This window comes from Athene noctua, chromosome 13 (assembly GCF_965140245.1).
Source record: "Athene noctua chromosome 13, bAthNoc1.hap1.1, whole genome shotgun sequence".
Classification (NCBI taxonomy): Eukaryota; Metazoa; Chordata; class Aves; order Strigiformes; family Strigidae; genus Athene; species Athene noctua.
In genome coordinates, this window is record NC_134049.1 from 21,753,147 (window position 1) to 21,778,194 (window position 25,048).

At 54.0% G+C, this 25,048-nt stretch overlaps 1 protein-coding gene across 1 annotated transcript in view; it reads right to left on the reverse strand.

Moving 5' to 3' along the window:
- CCDC33 (coiled-coil domain containing 33) overlaps window positions 1–22,939 on the reverse strand; it is a 43,590-nt gene extending 20,651 nt beyond the window's left edge. The window contains exons 1-9 of the mRNA XM_074917508.1: window positions 22,630–22,939; window positions 21,797–22,257; window positions 20,681–20,866; window positions 10,076–10,239; window positions 5,149–5,273; window positions 3,338–3,447; window positions 2,467–2,568; window positions 2,186–2,277; window positions 1,923–2,043 (exon numbers count right to left, since the gene is read on the reverse strand). Coding sequence (XP_074773609.1) covers window positions 1,923–2,043; window positions 2,186–2,277; window positions 2,467–2,568; window positions 3,338–3,447; window positions 5,149–5,273; window positions 10,076–10,239; window positions 20,681–20,866; window positions 21,797–22,257; window positions 22,630–22,939 — 1,671 coding nt within the window. The remainder of the gene's footprint in view (window positions 1–1,922; window positions 2,044–2,185; window positions 2,278–2,466; window positions 2,569–3,337; window positions 3,448–5,148; window positions 5,274–10,075; window positions 10,240–20,680; window positions 20,867–21,796; window positions 22,258–22,629) is intronic.
- Between the last annotated feature and the right edge of the window lie 2,109 nt (window positions 22,940–25,048).

Here is a 25,048-nt window from a genome sequence, read left to right on the forward strand (position 1 = left end):
GGAGAGCACCCAGTGCTCTTGCGGGAAGCTCTGTGCAGGCCTTAGCTAACTCCTGGCCAGGAAGACCACGTGTCCAGGACTCCTGGCCAGACAGGGAAGGGTTAACAACTGAGGAACCCAGAAACCCCCTAAGTAAGAGGGGTGCCCTGCTGAAGGTGAACCCAAGCACTGTTGTCTGCAGACGCTGATGGGAACCGACAGGCGAGAGGACATGCTGGGCTGGCAGAATTATCGAATCCGATTAGCCTGCCCAGCAGTTTGCTCAGGGAAAGCCATTAACCTCTGGAACTGGAGCAGCCGCACTCTCTCCTCCTCCTCCTCCCAGCCTTTCCCTAACCTTTCCTTCCAGGCATTAGGAGTTCATCCTCCCCAGGAAGGAACCATGTGGAGAGGTGGGGAAACTGAGGTAGGAGATGAGGGAGAGAGCGGATGGGGGTTACTCAGCACCCCGGAGCAACCTGTTCGTGCATCCCTGGGGAAGCATCCTCAGCGACATGCAAAGACAGACAGAGACATGTGGGCACGGAGGGGAGGAGGAGGAGGAGGTGAAGGAGGCAGCAGCACACATGCAGGCCAGATGGCCGGGTTTAATCACTCATCCTCCCGCGTTGGGCTCCCACGGCTCTGTGCTGGCACTGCCGCCTGTGCCGGGGCTGTGGGGCTTGGCTTGGTCTCGCCCAGTGCCTGGGTACCACACCTTCACCAGGGTTTGTGTGTATTTATCCCTATAAATCCAAAGGAAATGCATTTTGGCTGCATTTAGAGGAGAGAAATATTCCTGCTCTGTCTGGGAAACCTCAGCCTCAGGGTGCTGCGTTCTGGAGCAAACTGATGGGGGAAATAAAAGAACTTGAGGGCAAGTGCACGGGGATTTCTTTCCTAATATCTGCTCTGGAGTCAGTGTGGGCAGCCTGGACCAACCCTAAACCCATTGCCATGGTGGGGCTGGGGGTGCTGCTTCCAGGGGAACCCAAAGCAGGTGCAGACCCAAAGCAGAGGGTCCCCGGCACTCCCCTCGCCTCTCACCTGCAAAGAGCAACTGAGGAAGGGGAGGGGTGGGGGAATAAAACAGCAATTATTGTAATGAATGAAATGCACCAGCAATTTTTATGATAATTCACCGCCTCGTGGGCGACTTGGCATTTGGCCGGCCTTCTCTAAGTAATATTTTATTTATGGGCTCCCCAAACATGTTGATACAGGGTGTTTTGCTCCAAGACAATCAAAATTCAACACATGGGGGAGAAGGACTGAGATGGAGAAACACGCACTCTGCCGGCGTTTGGGACCAGCTGGATCCATCTTTTTGGGGCAGCTGGACATCCGCCCTCACCACGCTTTTGGCTGGCACTTTTCAAAGGTGAAGGGATGGAGCTGCTCTGGTTTTGAGGGGTGCCAGCTTCATGCTGGCTTCTGGCTCGGCTGCTCCATCATACCTCCTCCCTGCCCCACCACCCCTCCAGTGCCCTGCCTCTCCCTCCCTGCCAATTTTTGGCAGGGCTCAGGAACAAAAGCGGGCCCTCCTCCTGCTTGCCGATGATGCCGCGTGCCGAAAGCATATGTTTCCCTGGCAACAGCTATTTTGAAGATGTGCGTCGCTAGCTTGCCCGGCGGTACTTGAGGCCCTGGGAGGAGAAGGTCTCTGCCTTCGAGAGGCAGCACTCGAGCTGTAGGCGTGAGCGGAGCAGGGGAAAAAGATGAAGGACAAAGGCACAGCTGAGAAGCTGCCTGTGGGTTTCTGCAGGCAGGGTAAGGTGGATGTGGGGACCGTGTCTTTATGCTCAAAGCATTGCTTTGACCCTAAAGCTTTTCCCTGCATGGGGTGCTCAGCTCCCCTGCCGAGGGAGGGATGCTGGTCAGTACCCAGCTGGGATGGATGCTGCCGGACCCATGCGTTCCTGCAGGTGTGCTCGGCCTCGTACCTGCGGGTAGCCGTGATTGGCAGCTCGGGCAATGCTGAAGGCTGCTGCCGGAGGGTCTGGGGATGTGATGGTGGTGGGGCTGATGCCAGGACAGGAGATGGGATGTTTCTCCATGCGGCGCCTGAGAAGTGATGAAAAGGAGGCGAGTCAGCACGTGTGGGGCCACATCCAAGCCAAGCACTGCAATGGCACCAGGGACGCTCAGGTTGTCCGAAGCCCAGCGACCCCCACCCATGTCACCAGCAGCCCATGGCCTCACTCACTTGTACTCCTGAACATTGGTCACAACTCTGGCCACAGCAACAAGGGCACCAGTGGGGGTAGCCAGTGGGGCGGACAGCCCCTGCAGCAGCACCTGGGAGGTGGGGGTGTCCAAGGTGAGCGGTCAGCAAATGTGGGGGCAAAAAACAACTGCCCTAAATCAGCATCAACAGCTGCCAGAGCAGGAGACAAGGTGCAGCAGCATCCTCCCTGGGTTGACTCTGGCCCATCCAGGACCCTTCAAATCCCCCTGTCACCTCCTGTCCCCAGGGCTGCCTCTCACCTCCAAGGCCACGTAGCTCAATCCATCGCAGCGAGGGATGAAGCTTCTTTTGCGGATGATGGTGACGTGCAGGACTGTCCCCGCAGGGTCCTGTGTCCTTGGCTGTTTGCAAAGGAGAGCAAACCGTGGGAAGAGGAAGGGTCAAGGCCACCGAACACTGGCGCTGGGTGTGCAGACAGCCCATCACTGACAATAAAGCACCAACTAATAATTAAAGCTCACTGTCCCCTGGGGCCTTCCCAGAAAAGATCAATATAATAAATCCTTCTGAATTTAAATATTTAATCACTCCCAGTCTCTGTGCAGGGAAGAGGAAACACATTTCTGCCAGTCAGAGCATAGGGGAGGCCGATTTGGGAGAAGTATTGAGAGAGTTTGCCAGGTCTCATCTGTACAGGGAGCTATCAGCCAAGTCCCTGGGACTGTCAACAGGTTGGGACAGAGGATTCCCCACCAAGGGCCTTGGGAAGCAGCTTCTCTACGGCTGGGTACCTGCCTGCCGTAATTAATGAATTGTGGTCCCTGTTTAACAAACACTCTGATGTATGGCCTGGCCCCGCATCTCCTTCCCCAGGATATTGAGGGCAAAAGCTTGCAATTTCATTGCTTTTCCTCCACATTTTCTTAACGGAGATTTAAAAAGCCCAGCACAACGCCTGCCTTGTTCCCACCTCGCAGGAAGCCCGGGCAGCTCTTTGCTCACAAGCCTCTTTGAGCACCTTCTCAAGGTTGCCAAATTCAGGTTTCCCACGGGGACTACGACGTTACACAAGGGTCCCTTTTCCCACAACCCCCAACTACAGCTGAGCTGAAAATTAGAGTTTATGTGCAGGAATAAACAGCAGAAACGAGGGGCAGGAGCTATACCTACCAGCACCAGCCTGCAATGGTAGGGCTGGAAGGGCTGGAGGTGCCGCACCGGCAGCTGGAAGGTCCCCAGTGCCTCCTTGGTGGCTTTGTCTGCCACGGTGAGAGTCAGGGCTGGAAGGGATGAGAGCAGACAAAGAGATGGGGAGAGGTTTGGGGAAGGTCTGGCTGAAAAAGGGACAGGGGTGATGGGGGGATTGATGCATTTTCAGCAACCCTTTCCCCTCGCAGGCCATGGTGGGATGGACAGGTGCAGGATTCACACCCTCCTGGGTTTATATGCACACACACACGTGCATCCCAAGGAGCCATCGAGAGCAGGTCCTAGGCATCCCCAAGAAAACGAAGCCTGTGAACAACTGGCACCAACACTGTTCAGATTCCCATTCAAGAAGTCAGGATTTCCCACTGACCCGCCTAATCCACCTCCCTGGCTCCAGCCCACCCTGCTCAGCTGTCAAGGTGTGATCCTGCCCTGAGCCGTCCCTGTCCCAGGGTTAGCCCACAGCCCACAGGTGGGTTTTGCAGACACTTGCCACCGTGGCATCAGCCCTCTTGGGGACGTCTGGTTACCATCTGTCCCCCCAGCATGGCAGCATCACCCCCACGGGTGCTGGCAGCCCCAGCTCTTCCCTTAGTTTAAAGCAAAGCTGCAATTTAGTTGACAAGCGCGAGCAGGAGCCTTTTATCAAAAAAAAAAAAAAAAGAGCTGATGGAAAGGAAAACCGCCCTCTCTTTATGCTGCCATCAAGACTCGGGCTTCCCTTCCCCCAGCTTAATGACTGTGCCGAGGCACCCGTCTTAACTCCTGCTTGGCCGACCTGGTGATGCCACAGGTTGTGCATGTCCCCAGAATGAAGACGATGGACCAGGAAAGTACATGGACCATGCTTTCCTGAGCTTGTGCTTTTCAGCAATTGCTCAATTTCTAAGGAGATTTTCTTTTTCTTCCAGCCCCTTGTGGAAATAGCTCAAGAGAAAACGTTGTGGGGTCGAGCAAGAGACAAGTGTCTTTTCTGCTAGTTATCACTGGTGATAGATCATGCTCGGCAGCCCTGCTGATGGAAACTGTATTGCTGGGTGAGAAAAGGATGTAAACTGTATTTCTGGGCAAGAAAAAGTGCGAGCTCCACCTGGAAAGGACAGCTCTGGTCTGAACATCAGGGGGATGAACACTTCTGAACATCTGGGGGATGCTGGGAGGCGGATGAGCGGGGCTGGAGGTCTCCTCACATCTCTGCCAGTACCACACGGGGCAGGTTCAGACTACATCAAAAACTCCTGAAATTCATTTAGGTCAGGCCCTAATGGGATTAGGCATGATGTGAAGATTAGCTCCCACAGTTTGTTTTGCAAGGGTTTGATTGTAATCAAATCCCAGACCCTAATACCGTGAGTTTTATTACAATAACAGACTTAGCAGCCCTGCACGGGGAGTAACAGCACCATGATGTGGGTCCAACTGATTGATACAAAGTGTTAGTGTCAGGATGGCAGCAGGGAAAGATGTGCGGTGCTCTCCCCCGATGCCAGTTTGCATGGGATGCTTTGGAGGACTCCTGGAGCTCGGCACCGTCACTTCCTCCACCCTGCAGCACTTATCTGGCGGCATGTCCCTCCTGGTCCTGCCCTGAAGCCACCACAGCCACACAGGGCTCAGGGCACGGCTTGTCCGTGGCCACCCTCTGCCTGGGTGCTGTGTGGGGTCCTTTGGAGCACAGGTTCTGTAATATCCCAAAATTAACCCCGCGATGAGGTGAGACCTGTGTCCCAGTCCCCGGCATCCCTGTCCCCACAGTCCCCTGGTGCTCTCACCTGCCCAGGCCGCATCTTCAGCATCCATTTCCACTGTCACCTCTTCCTCCCAGGTGGGTGTGTGGGTGGGCACTGAGGATGCATGGGTTGCCTCCAGCTTCTGCTCAGCCCCTCTGCTGGTCTTACTGGGAGGAAAAGAGAGGCAAAACAGGCTGGTTACTGGGTGACAGAGAGGAATGTGTCAGCAGGGAGCTGGGCCTGGGAGGGGGATGAGCACCGTACCTGCTCAGTGCAGCTAACAGTGACCAGCCCACCCTCCCACCACCCTTAACTACCCTACCCCTGCTCTGAGGGGCCTGCGCTGGGGGTCCAGGGATGGTTTTACTCCAGGCCATAAGATTCTACTGAGCCCCCAGTGATGGGGTTTGCAGATCCTTTTATCCAAAAGGCTGTTTCAGACCCCAGAGGCTAATTAGCCAGTTGTATTGATGAAGGAACAGGGAGGAGGTTGCTGGGAAATGAGAGAGAAGATTGAATGTTAACGACCACCATCATTAAACTCAGCACATAACAGGGCTGAGCAATAATTACAGTGGCGTTAGTGACTATGGGCCCAGGATAATTCTTCATCTGCACTGGTGCAGGGCCATCACCATCAGTGCTGTTTTGGGATTGTTCCTCCCACTTTTATCTATTGATCATCAATTACTCATGAGCTTGGCTAATTATAATAATGCCCCCCTTATTAGGGAGTCTGGCAGATCTTTTACGGGGTCTCCACTGGCCAGCAAGACATTTGGTGTTATCCTGGGAATCCCAAGACCACAGCAGAGTCCCACCACCTGGTGACATGGTGACCTCAAGTCTTCTCCATCCCTGACTATGGGGTGAAGGGGGACAATGACGTGGCGCCAGGCCAGCATGACACACATGCACCAGCCCTGTCAACAGGTTGTTCTGGATATTAAGATGATAAAATGTCCAGTGCTGGCTCCTCCAGGAAAGCTTTTGCTGGAGCAGAGCCAACACGGCTCTTAGGGAGAGCTTACATCAGTCACTGTGGTGACTGAGAGCAGATGGTGGCACTTTGCCACACCCTGGGAGCTGGAGACCTCCACTCTGGGGGAAAGGAGATGATAAAGGTCCTTCCAGCTGTAGGGTGAGCTCCAGGTGGGACCAAGGAAGTTCATCTCAGACAGATGGGAGGATGCTCTATGCTTGCAAAACCTCCATCCCCTCTTGTTGCTGAAGACACAGGTCTAACAGACCCTCAGTCACGCTGCATCCACGTCCCATGCTCCTCTCCCATCTCCCACGTGTCCCCTTCCCCAACAGAGAAGCCCACCTGCATCCCACTGGAATGAAGCTGAGCCGGCCAGCTCTGCCAGGTGGGAATTTGCATTGGGCTGGCACCGTTGTGGAGGGGCTGGAAGAAAATCGGCTCTCCAGTAATGAGCTCTGTGGGGGATTGCTCTACCAGCAACGTGCTTGGAGTCCGAATGAAGCCAGACCTGGGCTGGGGGGGTGGGAGGAGGAGGAGGGTGAGAACAGGCTGCTCTGGGCCCCCTTCATTATAGACTTGCCTAAGGATGAGAGAGCATTCAAAAAGAGCTGTGAAGTGGGGAGGGAGGGGGGGGAGGAAACAACCCACAACAGTACAACACATGGGGATGTGCTTCAAAATCAAATGAACAGGCCGGGGGCAGCAGGAACGGTGGAGAGCAGAGATGGTTTGATGTCTCCTCCTCACCCCAGCCAGCTCCAGACCTGCTGGTGGGGCAGGAGATGGGGTCTCCAGAAAGCAGACAGACAGCTGCCCTGGGGATCGCATGCCTTGGGGCAGGACATGGCTGGGATGGACCAAGAGATGCTCCTCTGGTGCTCTGCATCCCTCCCTGCCTGCTCCAGGGCAAGCGCTTCGCTCTGCTGTGTGGGGATGCACCAGCCACCCACTGCTGTGATAAAAGATAAAGATAAAAGATAAAGACGGCCACCCCCGGGGAGTTATTATACATCAGCGTCTCAGCTACAGTGCTTGGGGACAGGATCTTGCAGCCTCCTCACTGCGTGTGACTCCCAGGTGCCCAGCAAAGGGCTTGGCAGGGCTGTGCCCAGCCCTCGTAAATATTTATTTATCCAGCATTATAAGTTATTATCTCTACAGGGTGAGTTATTTCTCAGGGCTGACATCCCCACAGAGGCAATGTAGTGGTGTAGGTACATAGTTCTGAGTGAATAAAAACCCTGTGCAGCACAGCCACAGTTTGCAGGACCGACATCAAGGGTGTTACCTATGTGGCGGTTGCAGGATCCGGCCCTGGGGAAGGCGATGCTGCCCCCCCATCACACAGCCCCACTGTGCTCAGTGCTCATCTTGGGGGTCTCAGGTGCCGTTTGGGTAAATAAATATAGATAAATAAATCAGAGAGGTATAAGAGCAATTTCTGAAAAGATTTAGAATGAGAGGAAGAATTATAATTTCCCCTCTCCTTTGAGAAACCCGATTTTTACATTGCTCCTGACCCTCTAACTCTGGGATAGTCCACCTTCATCCCACCATGACCTAATCCAGGTGCTGGGGTGAGGAGGGGATCCCCAAAGACCCCACTTGGTCCCCCTTCCCACACATCCTTGCTCTGGGCTTATCAGCTGAGCCCCTCGGTTTATAATTGGGCACATTGCAGAGCCAAAAGGCTTTGCTCGCAGGAACACCCTAACCCCTTCCCAGGTGGAGCACCCCCATTGTACCACAACCAGGACTGCTGCCTGCGCAGGCAGACTTGCAGGCAGGGGGACATTGGAGTCCCCATCCCCCAGGCTGAGAGCAGATGGTGCATTCAGCAGCGACCTTGAGTTTCTTCTCTCAGTGCTAAAGAGCAGAAAGGAAGAAGCAAGGAGGCACTTGCGCCTGCCCACGGTACTCAATGGAGAGGAGAAGCTGGCCCGAGCCAGGCGCTTTGTGCTGTTAATTGCAAACACACCTGGCTCCAGCACGCCAAGGTCATCCCTGCATCACGTCGGTCCAGGGGCGATTTATCTGTGCGCATGAGGGAGTGAAAGGAAGATGCAGAGCAAACCAACGGGTGCCCCTGAAAGCAGGGAGGGGAGATTTGCTCAACATTCAGAGGATGGGGAGCAGAGCCAAGCTGCTGCCAGGTCCCCAAAGCATCCCTGGAGGAGAAGACCCATCCTATCCAGAGCAGGGATCAACCAAAGCCCATCGGGATGCCTGTGCAGGCTCTCCTGCTGCTTGACATCTTTCAGATCCACTCTGCTAAGCCTTTCCCTCCCCAGTCCTCTGCACCGAGAGCTGGAAATGATGCACACAACTATGGAGTGCTGTGGGACCCTGAGTCTGGGCACGAGCCGCCGGGACAGCCTCGAAGGACTGGTGTGAGTGGTACTGCTCCCCTCCTCCCATCCCACTCCTGATTTTGGGGGATGATGCTCTGGGTGCCGTCAGTATGAGCTTGGGCTGGCTCCGCTGGTGGTACCCAGCTGCTTTGGGGGATCGACAGCCACCAGGTCCCCACCGGCACATCCATCGACTGCTTCTCCTTCCCGTCCATAAAACCCCACCTTTTAACTGCAACATGCTACTCTCCTTCAAAAGCAAGTGCCCTGAAAAACAATAACTGATTCCCTTCTGCCTTGGCTCCCTCACTATGGTTACTAAAAGGCCCCTCATGTGTCCTGCATCCCTAATATCACCCTCCCCTCCCCTCTATCACTCCCCCGTTACCATGGCAATGCGGTGATGGAGCAGCACCAGAATGTAAAGAGAGATGCAACAATCACACGCCACCCTCGTGCTATCATTTAGGATATTGATGTTTAAATCTCCTGAGATTATCTGTGTATAATTGGTTTATGGAAATAGAGACAACTCCTGCAGTGGAGTTACTCAGGCTGTTGGGGCAGAGAGCGGGTCCTTGGCACAGGGTGGGTGGGGAAGAGGGGAAGGGGTGATGGATGGGCAGACATTTGGGCTGCCAGCCGGTTCCCACCAGGCTGCAGGTGCCAGCCAGCCCCAGATGCTGAAAGCCCAATGATGGAGAGCCACATCCCTCCTGCCCAGGGAGCCTCCGGGATGTCCGACACGGCTGGGAGCAGGCACCATGGAGAAGAGGCGTGCTGTGCCACACACAGACCTTGGGACCGCCTTCACCACGGAGCTCAGGGTTTCTACATTGGAAAATGCCCAGCAAGCAACAGTTTGCTCTACACATTTGCAGAGAAGATGTTTCCAGGCTTTCACAGTCCCAGCTGCTGACTGTCCCTAGTGTGATGAGCCCCAGCCCTTCTTCCCTGTCCCCTGGCACTGATGCACCCACTCGGGTACCAGCCTACCCTGCACCGCCCCAGGGAGATGTCCCGGAGAAACCAAACTCCACAGCCAGGAGATGCTCCGAAGTCACCAACAGCCGCTTTCTCTCCCCTTTTCCAGGGAAGCGATGCCAAAGCCTCCCTGTCTCCTGGAAGAGCTCTTTGGGATCGCAGGTTCACCCCGCAGCAGTGCCGAGCAGAGCAGCCTCCCTCTTAACACAGACCAAAGCATGACCGGCTAATTGAGTCCCCTGGCACATGAATAATGCATGAGGAGCCACGTTCTCCTTACCCAAGCATCCTTTTTATTTATTAAAACACTCTTTTATTTATTGTGATATCTTCTCGAAACCCAGGCAGCATTACCCTGTGGATTCTTTGACATAATTTTATACTTTCAATATTAGGAATGCTTTCTTCCTGATGCCCCAGCGAGTCAAAGCACCCCATCCCCTGCCTTCCTCCATCTCAGTCAGGAGTCCGGGCCCCTCTCCCTGTACTGAGCATCCCACTGACATGGTGTTTGTGCATGTCACTGCAGAAGAGGTTTCCACCCTCCCCAGGCCATGCAAAGAGTTAATAACAGTGTGACAGCTCCTAGACCCTTTCATTGTGTCCCCATGATCTCTGTTGTCCCCCTTTGCAGACGCTGGGTACTCACATGACAACATATGGCCACGGCACCTGGCCGTCCCGTGTGGCCGGCAGGTTGTTGGCACCATGGAGTGTGACAGAGATGGCTTCCTTTCCCACACGGGCCATGTGTCCCCCACCAGCCACTGGTGCATGCCTGGGCTCCTCTTTCCCAGCAGGGGACTTGGATACCTGCTAGCAACAAGTAAGAGAGACGTTAAGGTGAGGAGTGGCTGGTTGCTCCTGCAAAGCTGCGGGCATGTCACCATCACCCAACCTCGGTCCCATGGCCCCAGCTCAATGCTGGAGATGGTGTCCCCAGCACATCCCCATGACCTAAACTTATCCCCACAACCCCTGTTTAATGCTGAAAGCCTGGATGGAGGAAAGCAAGCTGGGGAGGTGGTGTCCCTGGTGCACCATGGATGTCACCATCCCACAGTAGGGTCATAATGGGTGCCAGGCTCTCTGGGAGGCCAGCCAGCAGCATGAGAGCACCCCACATGGGTTGAAACCAGCCCAGCGTGGTCCTATGGGGACAAGCTACACCATAATCCAACTAAAGACCCCACGCCAGATCACCAAAACAGGGATTAACCATCTGAAGAACCTCCATTTTCTCCATGGCCCTCAGACCTGCCAACACGCACCCCCCTGCCCCCACCATCCCCCTGCTCCTCCTTCTTGTCAGCCCAGGCATTTCTGCAATTTACAGGGACTCTGCAGGATTTGGGATCTCAGCCCAGTCCAGGGGGAAAAGCTCATTAATTCCCACCAGCTGATGCGATAAGGAGTCACAGAGCCACAAGCTGCCACTCCTCACCCGCGGGGGGGGGACCATCCCCGTGCCCATCACACCCCATCCAAGTGAGAGACAGCACCGTCCCCCACCGGCTTCAGCCTTGCCGTGCCACCGTCTTGGGCAGCATGCAGAATTAATGCATCTAATATTGCATAGTGCTGTGGCTACAAGGGGTTAAAACCCACCCTGCACCGCTTCAGACCCTGCAAAGCAAACCCTTCGTGCATCCTTCCCACCTCCTGGGGTTGAAGCAAGAGTTCCAGCCCAGCAACTACCCCGCGGGCTTCTCAAAGTCACTGCCTGCAAATCCCCTCCGACACGTGGCTTCACCTCCAAACTCTGTAATGAGGGGCTGGTTCATCCTAAGCCCTCTCCCTCATCTCTCCCGAGGCCACCCGGCTGCAGTGGTGATGGGCTTTTCAGCAGGGAAGTGACCTGCCACCCTGGGGGATTACCAATCCAAACCTGAGGATCACTTGTGGGATGGAAACCTGGATGCTCTGACCACCAGCAGCCTGGAAAAACATTTAAATCTGCCCCCCCCCCCTCCTTGTTTTGTTGCTGTCAGCTCAGAAGCCAGCTGGAGCTTGGGGCTGGGTGCTGGGGACAGACTCGGCATCTGTGACAGCCAGAAAGAGGCACTGAAGGAACAGAAACACAAAGTGGGGGAGGATTCCTTGACCTGCAGAGTGGATGGCAGGGAAGGATTTCAATCCCACCCCAGGCTCCATCTCTGTGACAATTATCCCCCCTGCTCAGCGATGCTGATGGAGAGGGGAAATTACAGGCTTTCTTGGCCTGATGTCAGATGTCACTCTGCACAGACACAGGGTCTCCCTGCTGGTGGCCAGAGCTGCTCCACACCCTGCCCGAGCACCTCAGCTCTCCCTGCACCCCCAAAATCACAGCACGGCAAGTCGTGACACCTTCCCAAAGCTTTTCCAGAGGAAGGAAGAAGGGATGGATGTGGAAGAGAATAAACACTATTCTAAAAATATTAGCATGTTTTTGCCCCATCCAGCATTGACAAAGAGGGCAGGAAAACTGTGGGATGACCTGGGGAAAGGAGGAGGAAAGCGCAGACGATTTAAGAGCCCTGGGCTATATCGACACAAGTTACATCACCGAGGAAGGGCAAGGATGGCTGGGGGCTTCAAAGAGGCAGGGGACCAGGTTTGCAGGCAGGACGCACAAATGAGTGTGCAGGGCAGGCAGGGATGCTCTTCCTGGAGATTCCTCTCTCCTTTCAAGAAAGCATCTTTTCAGGCTCCAGCTCTGGAGTTTTAGAGAACATTTCCACCCCAAATACTCACTAAAAACCCCATCCAGAGGAATTCCAGCTGGTAGATCTGGGAAACAACCTTGTTTTGAAATGCACGGACACCTCCGAGCTTGCTGATGGAGTCCTGCTCTGGGGGACCCCAGGACCTAAGCTGTGATGCTGGATCGGTGTCCCACACTACACCCTTATTTACAGCTCCAGATCATTATTTTGGGACGTTTTCCTATGTTTTCCCTATTTTATTTCACATTCGAGGTAACAGAAGCAGGTTTCTTAGCACACATCTTCGTACCCACCACTTATATTTATATCTCCCTAAAAAGCCAAGTAGGTTTTACTGCCAACAATGGTTACAGCATGATAATTAGCAAGGGGTTTTAATAGAAAATTCACAAGCCGTTAAGCTAAGTAAAACTCAGCAAGAGAACAAAACGTTTTAAAAATAGCAGGCACGAACAATGCCAGGCTTTACAGGCAACTGGTACCCAAAACCCTCAGCAAGGCTGTGATTAACTACTGAATAAAACCCCAGTCACTATTCAAAGCCAGAAGGGAACTCAGTATTTCTTCCAGAAAGGAGGGTGCCTGCAGTTCCAGGTAGAGCCCACGCTTGTTTTTCAGCTCTCTTACTCAGTGGGAAGAAAAACTTCCCCATCCCTGCCAAGCCAAGTGCTCTCGCCCAGGAGTTTGAAACCTGTAACATGTAAGAGGCAGAGAAAAAATGAAGTTCCCATGTCCCCAAGGGTCTCAGCTGGGGACACATGTTTAAAATATTTTGAGGTCACTTGTAGCATCACTGACTCTTGCAGAGCAACTCGAGCATCTCATACAATCCTCTGCCCTGATCCCATGCAGCACCTTAACCCCAAGCCACCCTTAAAGCATCCTTAACGATTATTATTAATTATTCACACTGCAGTGTTGTGGGGAGGTTGATTAACGGTGCCTGAGTTGCCATGATCATAATTTGTTTTTCTATCAACTCTTTATCATCTCGAAAGAAGCATCGGGGCCCAGGCAGCTCCTCTACAGCAGCTCTCAGCCAAGATTAAATTGCTTCTGGCTGCGAGCTGACAAGACATAAATAGCCTCAAGAGCCCAGCGTTTAGTTCGGGGAGGACAGCCCGGGCTGGGAGCCAGCAGGGACCTCCAGGCATGGCACTGCAGCGGGACAGGGACTCCTCCATCCTGGCTTGGCCTCTGCCCACAGCTGGAGACCACAGCTGCATTTTCCCCTGGCAGAAGGTCGGTGCTTGCAGAATGCTCCTTCAGGTTTGATTTCACCGGTGCATTGGACAGCACAAGACCAGATGTGAGCGTCTGGGGCTGTACATCTGCAGTGTTCACCTCCTCAACCCCAGACACAGCCCTGCCAGTGCTCCTTGGGATGATGCACTGCTGCTCTGGAGAAGAAGACACCAGCCCCTACCGTGGAAGGATTAGGACCCTCCTGATCCTTCGTAGTAAGTCCCACGAGCTCTCCAGCACTGACTAAAGCCAGGAGCGATGCTGCCACGGGAGCGGGGATCCGCTCCTCTACGGCGGGAACATTCGCAGCCCTGAGCTCCTCCCTACCCCTGCAATTTATGAGCGGCTGTTGGGAATGTGTCAGCTTTATCCTCCTCCTGAGACTTCATAAAATAATAGTAGGTTCCATGAACGAAGATGGACTGGGGCTGGTGTGAGTTTTCCTATGTGATGTCTCCCCAGGCTCCTTTCAAGCTTCCTTATGGCAGCTAAACACCAGCAAGCCGCTTCCCCTCCCCTGGCAGCGGAGAGGCTGGGAAATAAAGTGCCAATTGGCTTTAAACAAGCAGCAGGATCAGGCCACAGGTTACACCTCCAGTGCTGTGTCACGGGGGGTCTGAATGCATGGTAGGGCTGGAGCATGGCCAGGACATCCCAGAGCCAGGACAGGACATCCTGGATCCAGGGGAATGGGTCCCCAGGTGTTCCTTGGGACATCCTAGCAGGTCTCAGGGCTGGACCTCAGGGCTCTGGGATGTAAGAGCACACCAAGAGCCCCCGGGATGCCACAGAGCATCTCCCCATAACATGGGCAAACAGCCAGCTAAAAGCCGATGGTCTCCATCACAGCGGTGAGCAAGCACTCACCTCCGGGCACAGGCATGGGGAGGGGGATTTTACTCATCATCAGGCAGTAAAAATGGGTGAAATATGGGCTTACAGCAAGGACTCGGTGGCTGATGGGTGAGTGGCTGCAGCTGCTTCACCCAGGCCAGACTTCTCCAAACGTGCTGCATGAGGGACAATGTAGCACCTGAATTCATGGTTTTCAGGGGGTGGGAGATGTGTTGCATCCCAGCTGCCCTGTGCCCTGCTGTTCCCATATCGCCAGGCTCTGTGTCAGTCCCTGTGAGCCCGGGGTGTTAGGGTACATCTTGACAGCCCACATCCGTACGGTTCTGCACCCCCCACAAGCATCACGGCTCCTCGTCTGTCTGCCCTGCTTTCCAAAGCAACCGGAGCCTCGGCGTTAATCAGATTTGAGGCTGTGAAATCTCATTTGAGGCTCTATTAATGCATAGCTGGCATGACACAGGCCCCGGCCTGTCTCCAATGAGCAAAACAAGGAAAGCAATCTAGCCGGGAAAAATGCATCTCCCGGAACAAGCTCGGGGGAGCCAGCCAAACGCAATTACAGTTAAAAGGAAGATTAAAACAGTATCAGCACTCTTCTTCCTCCGACCCCTGCTCCCACCCGTGGGAGAGGAGCACTGAGCTGCACCGATGGACGTCCCCAGCACCGCGGTCCTTCAAGCAGGGATGCAGCTGTAGCGGGATGCTGCCCCTTCAAAGCAAAGTGCTTTTGTACGATGCCACAACCTCCCTGCACTGGTGGAAGGCATGTGGGCTCATCCACGGTTTGCTGATGCAGCACAGGAAGGTGTTACCCTGCTGGGTCCAGCCATGGATGGTTTCTCCCTCTTTGCTCAGACACTGCTAAGGTTTTGCTCTGTGATGCCTTGGAGGTGCTTGGGATGGGAGGAGAACACAGCCCCCCTGTAATGACACCTGCAATTAGCATCTGGCAGAGAAGACCTCACCCTTGAAAAATAACCTCTACGATGACACAGAGATGGGTGTGCAAGGCAAGGAACAGTCATCAGCTTCCCAAATGAAAGGAGGTGCGTGCATGGTTTCCATTTCTAGGAGCTAGCAAGGGTATCCTCCCCCCTGCAAAGGCTCTAGACTCTGGCAAGCACAGCTCAAAACACAGCCCTAAGATAAACAGCCATATGGTTGGAGAACTTCAGCTCCACCAACGGCCTGAGGCAGCCCTAGCTTGTTTTTTGAAGCGAACCCAATTGTATTACAGGGGGTATTTCCCAACACCTTCATGCAGCGGGTTCAAACCACCCTCCAAGGAAAAACACCCAAGCGGTTAAAGCCCTTTAGTAGATCCTCAGCAACACAAAAGCGAGAGGAAGAAAAGCGATGCAGGAAAGCAAACACTGTTTTATTCATCGTTTCATCCTGCCAGCCCCAGCCCTCCCCACTGCTCCAGTAACCCCCATTGCTGCGCGCAGACGCTGCTGCTCTGCTCCTATTTCCCAGTCAGCAGCAGGGACGGAGGGATTTTTCTCTTGGATTTGGGCTGAGCTTGATTTATTCTTCTTGTTATTATTTTTAAGCAAGATGTTTCCTCGAGGGGACCCTGCGGGAGCTCATTAAAGATCACAGGACGGTTTTGGGGTGACAGGAGGGAGGATGCTCTCCCCCCTCGGCACACAGGAATGCTGACTCCGAGCCGATTTCCCTGAGGAGCCCCCTTGCCGCAGGCCGGGAATCCCTTTGGGCTAAAAATTGCCAAATTCATTTTCCTTCCATTTATGTAGAAAACTCCCAATTCACCTGTCAAATAATTAAATGGGCCGGCAGCCCAGTATCACCTCGTCTGCTCCATTAGGAGAGTTTTACAGTTGCTATATTTATCAGTGGCATCAGTGCAATTTCCTCCCCCCACCTCTTAAAACGGAGCAATTTTCTCTTTTTAACCCCATTTGCTTTTCTTATCAAGGCAGTTATTTGACACTTAAAGGGACATGATGACTTAAATTGCAGGAATTAGAGCAAGCAGCCGCTCCCCTGCCTGCCTTTCCTCTGAGCAGCCAAAGAGTTTGTGCTTCACAGACAAGCAAATCAAGAAGCAGCTTGGAAAACCTCTTGAGGATCCATCTTCTCCATCTGAGAAGATTTTTCTCCATTTTAGCTAAGAAAATGTGAATTGCCACTCTGCTGGTCTATTTCCATGCCAGATCTCCACCTGGGCAGGGAGAAACATGCAGAGAACAGGGCTTTTGGACCAGGCTGGGCAGCCTCAGCTCCCCAACATTTTGATAGGGGATATAATTTATTTGCAATACATCACCGAGAACATACATTTCACACTCAAAAAAAAAAAAATCTTTCAGTAAATTGAAGCTATGCAAGCAGCAGCCCAAACCCATTTGCCTCAGGTCCCCTTTTGCTCCCGACTCCCTCCGGCACAGAGTGGGGTTGATCAAGGGATGCTGAGAGCCGGGGCACTGCCGGAGGAAGGCGAAGTCCCCGATGAACCCGTCAAGGCGTGCTCCTCCCTGGGCTGACAGCTTTTCAAAGCCCTACAAATTGCTCGCCGAGCGGCGTTATTCATCTCGCCCGCATCCCGGGGCGAGCCCTGCCAGTAAAGTTTGTTTTTCAGCCTCATTGGGCTTTCAGAGAGTGGAGGCAGCTCCAGCCCCTCACCCTGCCGTCGGGGCTGCAGGCTGAGGAGGAGGGCTGGACCTCTGCCACCCTCACTGTGATGGCCGCTGTCATCGGGATGAGTGATGGATGAGCCGTCAGGGGGACAGACGGGAGACACACGCCATCCATCACCCGCTAACAGAGACCTCTGCCCCAGCCCTGCCGCTCCAGTGATGAGAAGGCAGAAGCTTTTATTCACCATCATCGCTCGGTGAGATGGGGCATATTGCAAGGGCATCTGCATCCCAGCACAAGCACCCTTGCCCTGCCCCTGCAGCCCTGCTCCCCCTACCACTGCAGACAAACAGAAATTCAATGTCTCAGCCCAAAACCAGCCCCTAAGCCCCTCAGTACAGGTTGAGCCAGGCTTGCAATCAGGTCTGGGTTTGATTTAAAGCATTCAGGAGAGGCCAGACCTGGGCTTAGCTTGCTAGATGTGCTGCTTTTTGCTGGGGAACAAATCCAGCTCACAGCCTGTCATCCACATCTGACCAGGGGGAAGGGACTCCTGAGATACCACCCACATGCCTTAAGGAAGCCCCAGCCAGAACTCCCCCAAAAAGGGGCCAAAATGAATCCAGCTGTGGCTCAGACTCCCCCAGGTCCCTGTGCCTGAAACACACTCGATGCTTAAGGAGTCACTGCTTTACTTTCTGTATCTTCCTTAAAAAATAAAGGTGATCTTTATTCCTGGGGAATGTTTTTGTTCATCCTTGTGATTTATGTTACCCCAAGTCACTCTGTACCCGTGCATGCTTTACGAGGGAAGCTGTTTAGCTCCATGGGGAATCCGAAGGGGTAAAGCACAGCATAAGCAGAGCCAGGAGCGGGTTCTGTCCCATTTTTCAGACCTGTTGAAACTCCACAAGTCACAGCTGGCATTGCACGGTGCGGATGGGGTGTGCTTAACATGGGAAGCACCAGCTGTGTCTCACCCAGCTGCCTGATACTCCTGCGCTCTTGCAGCCTGGTAAACAAGCAAGACCGAGCAGGAACACAAGCTGTGTGCAAACCCATTTGCCTGCTGCAGAAAGGCTGCGATTCTTTGTACCCTGACAGCAACAGATTGCTGTTTTGGGATGGGCGCCTCGCTGCCAGCTGGTCCAGGGAGACTGGAAACAAACCATCTTCTGTGGGCTTGCAACCAAGTCCAACTGCCAAGGAGATCTCCAAAAGCTGGCTCCTTCCCCCTAGCACCACATAGACCCGCTGGAAGTGAAATGGGAATAGTTCCTAGAGGAAGGGACTGACTTATTCTGACCTGGGTGCTGACTGCCCATAACTGAGCCCTGCATTCTGCTGCAAAGTTCCCAAAGGTTCTGGTGAGCCCAGTCCCCTCTCCTCCGTCCCTGCCAGGCTGGGGGAGGATGTATCCCTGGGGCTGAGAGCTCCAAGGCTCAGCCTCAGCCATCCCAGCCACTGAGAGATCATCCACGGCATGTTATCGATCTGCTTGGTGACGTGCCCAGGTCCTGGGACAATTAGGCAGCCGTCTGGCTCTGCAACACGCGCGAGGCATTTGAACAGCCAGCAGAGCCTCCTGCTTCATGCCTAGGAATACATTATCTGCAGGCTGTGGTGAGATGAGAAAAATCATTATCCTTGTGCCTTGGCCTTTTGGGGAGAGCTCAGCACCCATCCATCACCCTCACTGTCCTGCAGAAGAGATGCTCATCACAGAGGCTGTGTCAAGGAGCTGGTCACCCACTGGGATGCGCCTGCATGTCTGCCATTTGGAAGAGGAAAACAGACAGATGCAATAGCCCAGCATCCAGATTTCTTAGCCCTCCGCCCTAAGCAGCAGCCTGCAATGGGACACCTCACCCCTCTGAAGTTGCCCCTCTCCATGGTCCAGCATTACCAACTCCCCAAACTGTTGATCACCCAAGTTCTGCCTGAATTTAGGAAGATCTTTAGGCTCTCAAACTTCAGTTTAGGGTTTACCTTCACCATGCACTGGCAGGATCCACATGTGATGGTCTGAGATCCTCAGGTTTGGACCACTGAGAGCCAAAACAGCTCCAGACTAACAAACAGCTCCCATAGCTTCAGCTTGCCAGATCCAGGCTGCAGCATCCCAGCAGTGCTTTTGGAGATTAAAACTCTTATCTCCACCTGGTCCATCCCCCCTCCCCATAACCCAGCACAGTTCAGCCACTCTCCAACATATTTTCCATCACTCCAGCCCTCCCGGGAGGGCAGGGAGCCAACATCCACCCGCCTCTCAGCTTTTAATTTTTAAATAAAAACCACCCTGGCAAATACTTGCCCAGTGACATCAGCAGCAGGTGATTTATTGCATTCTCTCTGGGGGCCCAGGAGCAAAATTGCATTTGCTAATGCCTCGCCTTACACCCTGGCCCGGCTCCGCATCCCGCTCCGCATCCCAGCTGATTGCTATCGATTTCCACAGCTCGAAAGAGTTTCCGTCTAGACATTTGCTGAGCAAACTCAATCAGGCCTCGCTAATAAGCGTTTCTGGCCAGTATATTTTCAGCTGATCAGGGAAGGGATAGCACATCCACTTGAAAATCAGGAGAGACAAAGTGCTGTGAAGGGAGAGGAGTTGCTCCAGGATCCTGAGGGTTTGCAATGCTCAGCATCCTGCCTGCAGCACAAGGAGCAGTCAGCTGCCCTGGAGAGGGGCTGAGCCACTCAGCGGGGCTCAAGCACCCCGTAACTCCTGTGAAATACACGGACCAAGTGTCCCAGAGCCAACAGCAACACATTTATCCTGTACAAGGGAAAGAGCCAAGGCACAAAGGTGTCCTGCAGCACTGCAGCAGCAGGTAGCTCCCTGCACAGCACACCGCGGGGGAGAGGGATGCCAACCCAATTTTTACCCTACAGCCACACCAAGATAGTCACCAGGACCCAGAAGCACATGTCCAGGCACTCAGGCATCCTTGTGACCACATGTCAGACACAAACCACCACCTGTGGAGTCCCTTTCACCTCTCCACCACAGGAGCCCTTAGCTGGGGGGCTGAGTGAGGGTGCCAGCCCCATCCCCAAGCCAGCAGCCTTTGCTGGTGGCCCCGATGCTGCAGAAGACTTTGCCGTCAAACCCGCCATCCCCAGCTCTCGCACCAGCCCAGCTGGAGGACATGGGGGGCCCCCTGGAAGGAGAAGAGAGCCCAGAGGATGCCTGGGGAAGGTTCATGAGATCAGTCCCATCTCCAGTGCTGTAATCCAGCTTTCTCAAGCAATGTTTTCACAGGTGTATAAGACACCTCTGAGAGCAGCATAGACAACATCTTCATCCACAGACATGTTATTCTTACAGTGAGGTGCAGGAAATGGAGCCCCTGGGGTAAAGGTTGTCTTTTTTATTTATTTAGACAGCTTTCAACATAACTAAGAAAAAAGAAATGCAGCCTCTTGTACTATGGTAGCCCTGCCCTACGGTTCCTGCAGTTTTTAGAAGTCTAGATTTGAGCTGCAAGATGAAACATTTAAGATGTGTCAGCCCCAGATGACTGCAGTCAGCATTTTAAGATCTAGGTGACACCATCCACTGTTGGGATGGCCAGCTTACAGGGCTGCCTTTTGGTAGTAGAAATGCAGAGTTTGGTGTCTCATTCCCCCATCCCCACGACCAGGCTGGGAACACGACGGCCTGAGAGCAGGAGCAGTCCTGGAACCAAGCTGAGACAGGGACAGGGTGAAGGGGTGCAAGGGGTCCCCTTGCATCCCTCCATCTCCTCTCCAGCACCTCAAAGCTCTAAGGGGAAGTCACTATGAATAATAGCATTTTGGTATTAATTTAGGATGGTGCCTTCTCCACCGTTTGCACTCACCTGTGCTGGTGAAGACGCCAGATCCAGGCTGTAGTCCGATGAGGAGAGGTGAAAACTGCTGCAGCTCAGTGGTCGCCTTGGGGCAGGAACAGAGGAAGAGGAGGAGGAGGAGGAGGAAAGATGCTCGTCTGCTGAGTCACCCGGGAGCTCCAGGGAGGAGCTGAGCACAGGGTCAGCCCGCAGCCTCTGGTAGTAAGAGAAGGGGTTTGAAAGCCCAGATTTAAGTTCCAACAACCCTTTCCTAGTCTGCCCCCCCATATCCCATCTGCCTCCACATTCTCTAATACCTGGGCTCAGGACCTCACCCTTCAAGGGCAGAAGTTTTGCAAGAAATAAAAAACCCAAACCAAAAACCTAAACCAGACATAGCCACCTCAACATTTAGTTTAGACTTAAGAGACTCCCCATGCATCTCTAGAGATTGCTCCTCCACAGCCCCAACTGCCTCAACAAAGGAAAAAAAAAAAGTGTGTTTCTGGGAAGTGTCACCCTCCCTGGGGGTCTCTGCTGGAGGGGCTGCCCTGCACCAGCCAGGGAGGTGAGGGGGGTTTGGGTGGGTTAAGCAGATGAGTTGGAGGCTCTGGTCCTGTTGCAGGTGCCATGGGTGAGTTCTGGGGCAAGCTGAAGGTCTGGTGCTTGGTAGGGGAGGATTAGCATGGAGTTGGACCATGCTGGGGCAGGCAGAGCCAGGTGAATACCCCACAGAGGATCTTTTCCTGAAGTTCTGTGCATGGTTTGACTGTAAGACCCTCTTTACTGGCTTTGCTTGGGTGGTGGCTGTCTCACCAAGACCCTGCCTGCATCTTGAGCTTGTCTCAGCTTGCTCATGTCCTGGACAAAGAGGGTCCCTGACTTTGGTGGCAGGCAAGGGACAGACACCAGGCTCCTACCCAGCAATGTAGAGGAATGAGGGAGGGGAAACTGAGGCAGGGATCTGCTGTTTAACAAAGACACCCCCTAAAAGCCATAGATACCTTTCTTCTTTGCCTCTATTCCACCTGGTGCTTATGTAGGGCCATCTAGTTACCGTAGGGCCAAATCCTGTCCTAAGCAGACTGGTCTGCTCTAGTTTTGCTGGAGCAAGGATCTCTGACCCCCAAATTTTGTCTCTCCTACCTCGGGGGAGCAGGCACGGCCCTTGGTGGGCAGCGAGTGGTAAGCAGACTCGGGTGTATGGAGAGAGCGGCTGGGGACAGCGATGTCCAGGGGGGCTGGTGCAGGGGCTGTGCCTGCCGCTTGCTGGTCCTCCTCCTGGGTGCCGGGGGGGGGCGGTGGGGCCAAAGCCAACGTGGTGGGAGGCCGGTGCTCGTGCAGGGATGCGGTGAAGGCCAGCCGGCCACAGTGCATTGCCGGCTGCTCGCTGCCCACCCGCAGCAAAGCCATCACGGAGCTGTAGCGGTACCAGTCCTCATCCCTCCCAGCAGAGAGCTTCATCCGGGGCTGGTTGGTGCGGGGGTAGATGGCGAAGAAGGCTTCACCCACCTGCCTGCTCATCCTCATCCTCTCTGCCCTCCCAGGGAAGTGCAGGGCCTCAATGCGGAGCCGCACATCGTGGTTCCTGTCATTCTTGCAGAAACCTGCTGGGAACAGCAGCGGGTTGAAGTCTTGCTTAGAGGGGCTGGTGGTCTCAGGAGCATCTTCTGGGCTCACCCACCAGCAGCCCTGCTTAACACTGTGAACACTAGCAAATGGTTTATCCAGTCTGGATATATCTAGATTTTGGTGTTTGCATCGGTGGTGGTTGTGGCCCCACTCTCCAAGCTAGACCTTTTCCATCCACCCCACTAAGCTCAGACAGCTTAGACTCCAGCTCAGGGTTTTGCTGCAGGCATGAAGGTGTGAGCATGGTACAAGGGTCTGCAAGCCTGAGACAGGCTGTGCTTGCTGCAGAGCCATGCTTCTGGGTCACCTCCCCTGTCAGCCCATCCCCATGGCATCCAGCCTCTTACCTCTGGGCAGAGTGAAGGTGAATCTCCTCCTCTGGAAGGTGTAGATCTGGTTGAGGTCCCTCTGCTCGATGGTGTCAGTGGTGCCAGTGCTGCTCTGGATGATGTCCCCACTGTCGATGCGGAGCCGGACACCAGCACCGGAGCCCTGCAGCAGCGGGTTCTCCACAGTGAGCTGCAGGGCGTAACGGCCCCGACGGTTAAACTGGGCACTGACCACCTCAAACTCAAAATCCAGGGTCTTCTCCTCAGCCTTCAGCCGGGAGCGCTGCAGGGTCAGGGGGATGTGAGGCTCCCCTGCCTTGACTGCCATGGGGACAGAGATGGGATCTGGAGACAAACAGTCCTTGGTAGCAGGGACCTGGCAGGTCTCTGCCCTGGAGCAAGCCCTCCCCTCAGCTTGAGACAGGTTTTTGAGCCCAACTGGCTATACTGCTTTTTGAGCCAAACTGGGTCTCCTCTTCTCTTGTCCAGCCGGGAAAGTGCCTGGCTGTGTCCCTGTGTACATGTTTGCTTCACATCTCTGTGAGCAGCTTTCAAAGGAAGCAAAAAAGGAAAAGAAAACTCAGTCCCTGGAAAAGCATCCTTCAGTGCTGTGGGGAGATGCTGAGAGATTTCCCTGCCCCTGTGCAATGACAGGGACAGGGGATTTGAACTCCAGTTTGTTTGCTGGGAAACCAGGTAACTAGATGCGAAGCAGTGGCCGCCTTCCAGCAAACAGCCTGGGATATCCAGGGTGATGTTAAGCAACGCAAAACAGACGGGTGTGTGCATACAGGGTGTGCTGGGGGAGTGTGCATCCCTGCAGCAGGGAATTGATGGCTCCTTGAGCCCTTTTTCTTGAGAAATTCACCACAAAGGGGTTTGTTGGATGTTTGCAGAGCCTCCAGGAGATGCTGTTGAGGATGGTGCAAGCCATGCCAGTTGCTCCCATGTGTTGCTAACCCCCATGGGGCAATCCCGCTTCTCCTGCACCCATGGGCTGTTTGCTGGATCTCTTGCTGATGGGACTGAGCACACAAGCCTGCAGCCGTGTGTTGGTTTGTCTCTAAGGCAAGTTTGTAGCTGGGTTTGCTGGTGTCATGGGGTCAGGCAAGCCAAGGGAGAGGAATGGGATGAGCCTGGGAAGCAGTGCTAGGCTGATAGAGGGATAGGGGACATTCACCCACCTAATCCTAATACCTGGTAACTTTGGAGACAAGCCCAAGGCAGAAACTGCCCCATGACTTAAAGTGTCTCTACAAAACAAGCAGCTGAAATGGTTCTTTGCATGCAGGGCTGAGAGATGTGTATTCGCAGCCTGCCCGGGAACTTGCTGGGCTTTGGGCACCAAGGGATTGACTCAGAGCTGGGATCTTGCTGCTACAGTGAGAGCTGGGGGTGTCCTGAGAGTCACAGTTTGGCTGCAGAAGGGAAACTGGGGCTGGTGGGGTGCCTCCATACAGGTTAGGCGCCTTTCAGGGGTCATGTCCTGAGTTAAAGCTGGCTGCTAAAGGGATTTGGTCCAGGTTTGCTTTCGTCCAGCTCAGCGTTACATGCGCTGCTCTTCCCGGCACAGGAGTGCGTGTTTCTGGCTGGTGCAACTGGAGCTGAGCTCCCTGCCTGCTAAACCTGCTGCTGAGCCAGCTGAGCATTCGGAGGTTAGTCCCACCATGGTTATTTCAGGACTGACATCACGACAGTTGATGGTCTGGGGTGGGCAGGAGCTGGAACAGCACAGTCTGATGCTCACCAGGAGCCCCCTGCCCCGTCATATCTCATTCCCCCACTGCCACTGAGAATAGCACATTCTCACAGCTTTCGGGATGTTTCCAGTGAAATATGAGCTGGAGCTGGGCTAGCAGATGGCCCTTCTCTAAGACAGCTCCACACTCCATATAAAAAGCCACATTCCAGTCTCTTCACGCTGGTGCAAGCTTGAAACAACAAGATTATCCTTGGGGGGGAATGGGTTGGGGGATAAAACAGCATCTGAGAATGTAGGGAATACGACTTTTGCTTTTTTCTATTATGGGAGCAGCCCAGGGACCTGTGATGCATTCAAACAAGACCTGTACCAAAATCACTGCCTCCGAGAATCCCTTTGGCAGGGTATGTGGGCCATGGATGGATTCACTAAAAACAAATGCTGGTCTCCCACACCTTCCTGATACTTCCAGGGAGGCTGGTTGTACCTCCTGGTCCTTCCTTGGTTTCTGTTTGGGAAAGAAAAATTCAGGTTGAAATCTCGTCTTGAGGTACTGATCCTGAAGGCAACCTTGGCTGATGCATTTAACCTCCTGCCTTGGTGAGGATGCTGCAGAGGTGAGGATGAGGATGAGAGGGGAATGGGTCAAAATTCAGGAAGCTTTGGGCACTGAGCTGGGTTGAAAGCAGAAAAAGGCGCTCTGCATTGTGCTAAGTTTGAGCTGGCCAAACGGGG